The 1,772-nt window shown below is 36.8% G+C and overlaps 1 protein-coding gene across 1 annotated transcript in view; it reads left to right on the top strand.

Moving 5' to 3' along the window:
* Positions 1 to 1,772, top strand: part of LOC119593704 (rho family-interacting cell polarization regulator 2-like) — a gene marked incomplete in the record, with an annotated part of 108,243 nt that overhangs the window by 100,499 nt on the left and 5,972 nt on the right. Inside the window, 3 exon segments of the mRNA XM_037942669.1 lie at positions 40 to 156; positions 346 to 546; positions 686 to 787. Of these exon segments, the coding sequence (XP_037798597.1) occupies positions 40 to 156; positions 346 to 546; positions 686 to 787 (420 nt within the window).

The following is a 1,772-nucleotide window of genomic DNA, read 5'->3' as shown; positions in this document are numbered from 1 at the left end:
AAAGAGAGAAAACTGATGAGTTATTTTGTGGTACTACAGGATTCTATACTATTTGATGGGCGAGATTCAGCTAGCCCACAGTGTGACAATACTGGAAACTTCACTCTTGTACGGAAGAAGGAGAGTCGTGTTGAGCAGTGGGCCAGATACTCACAGGTAAGCATATATTTGTAGATATATTTGAACATATAAGCAAAACAGAAATTGTAAGGTTCACATTTAATTATTATGTACTAGTAGGGGATATGTTTATCCTGTACTTCTTTAATACTGCTGAGCATGTCAGACAGTCAAATTAAGAAACCTACAACTTAACAACTTATCATTCCTTTTCTGCCTCCACAGTTCAGCATCTCTCAGGGCTCTAATATGGATCTGATGTCTCGATCCTTCTCCCACATGTCCTCATACTCAGCTGGTCTCTCTCCCACAATGTCCCAGTCCCTTTCTCACCAACTGGACCTGCTCGGCACAGAGCCTGAGTCGTTAAGATGGGGAGATGGGCAGCATTGGGATGAGGCCAACCCACCTCTTACTCTTAAAAAGGTACATAGATATTGGTCTGTCACAGTTGGAAGGGTCTCCTAAAGGTGTAACAAAACACTTGAACAATATGTATGATATAATTTTCATATAACTTGAATAGAAATAATCCATTTTACATATATGCACATTGATTTTGTAGGTTGTAAGTCGACTGCGGACTTGCTTAGAAGACATCCAGGGACAATTTCCACAGCTTCATACTTTGGAGGAGGCTGTCTTGGAGCTGGACGATATGTGCAGGGTAAGAAAGTTGGTTATTTGATCCTTTTAGTGCTAAAATTTAAGGCAATGCCTGTTTATTTTGAGAGTGGAAAGAAAAAATGGCATGGTTAAAGCTATTATAATGAAGGCTGAGAATCATTTGAGTGTTTAAAAAGTGCTTGTTATCCTTCATGCTTTTGCTTGTTTATAAGACAATAATTCTTTGTTTTTTGTTTGATGTGGTTGTATCACATCCTGCAACACTGTTAGGAAATCCAGAACAAAATTTAATTTGTGATACTGGAAGGCATTCTTGAATGATGATAAAACCTAATCCCTTCCATGAACAAGAACCTAAGCAACCCTGACTTCCTCTTTTGGTATTTATACCATCATGTTTTTGGTGAACCTTTCAGCTATAACCAAATTGACCTGATGCTTTGTAATTTTTAACAGTAGATTGGGGAGAATAGATTCTTTTAGATGATCAGGATAGAAATAATAGCAGAGTACCGTTTTTTTATTATTCCATGTATGTACTTGACAAACTTCAACTTTATATCTCACCAGAAGTGAATGGATGACAAACATGTGATATTCAACATATAATTTACTCATGCTAAATAAAATGGGAACCAGTGTTACAGTCCTTTATTGCTAATAAGGACAGTATGTGAACAGAAGCTCTGAGTAGGTTTATTTGGACTATTTGAGTGGGCAGGGATTCATGGAAATATAAGGGAAGAGATGAGGAAGAATACCCAGGTATTTTTCAAAGTGTTATAAAGTGAATGAAAGACTGTAGAAAGCAAAATTTAACAGCATCGGTGCATCATCATTTGGAATATAAGGCAGCTTAAGCTACTTCAATTTCTTGAAGTGTCTATGTGCAGAATTTATTACCATTTTTCAGTAGATAGAACTAAAAAGTTATATTTTCAGAATGTAAAAGTTATGTACCAAACATTCAGCTTCCATTCAGAAATGTGGCAGTGATATTGGACTATCTTAACCCAATGCCGCCA

Source organism: Penaeus monodon, chromosome 32 (assembly GCF_015228065.2).
Source record: "Penaeus monodon isolate SGIC_2016 chromosome 32, NSTDA_Pmon_1, whole genome shotgun sequence".
Classification (NCBI taxonomy): Eukaryota; Metazoa; Arthropoda; class Malacostraca; order Decapoda; family Penaeidae; genus Penaeus; species Penaeus monodon.
Note: the sequence above shows the minus strand (reverse complement) of the source record. Positions and strands in the feature narration are given on the sequence as shown.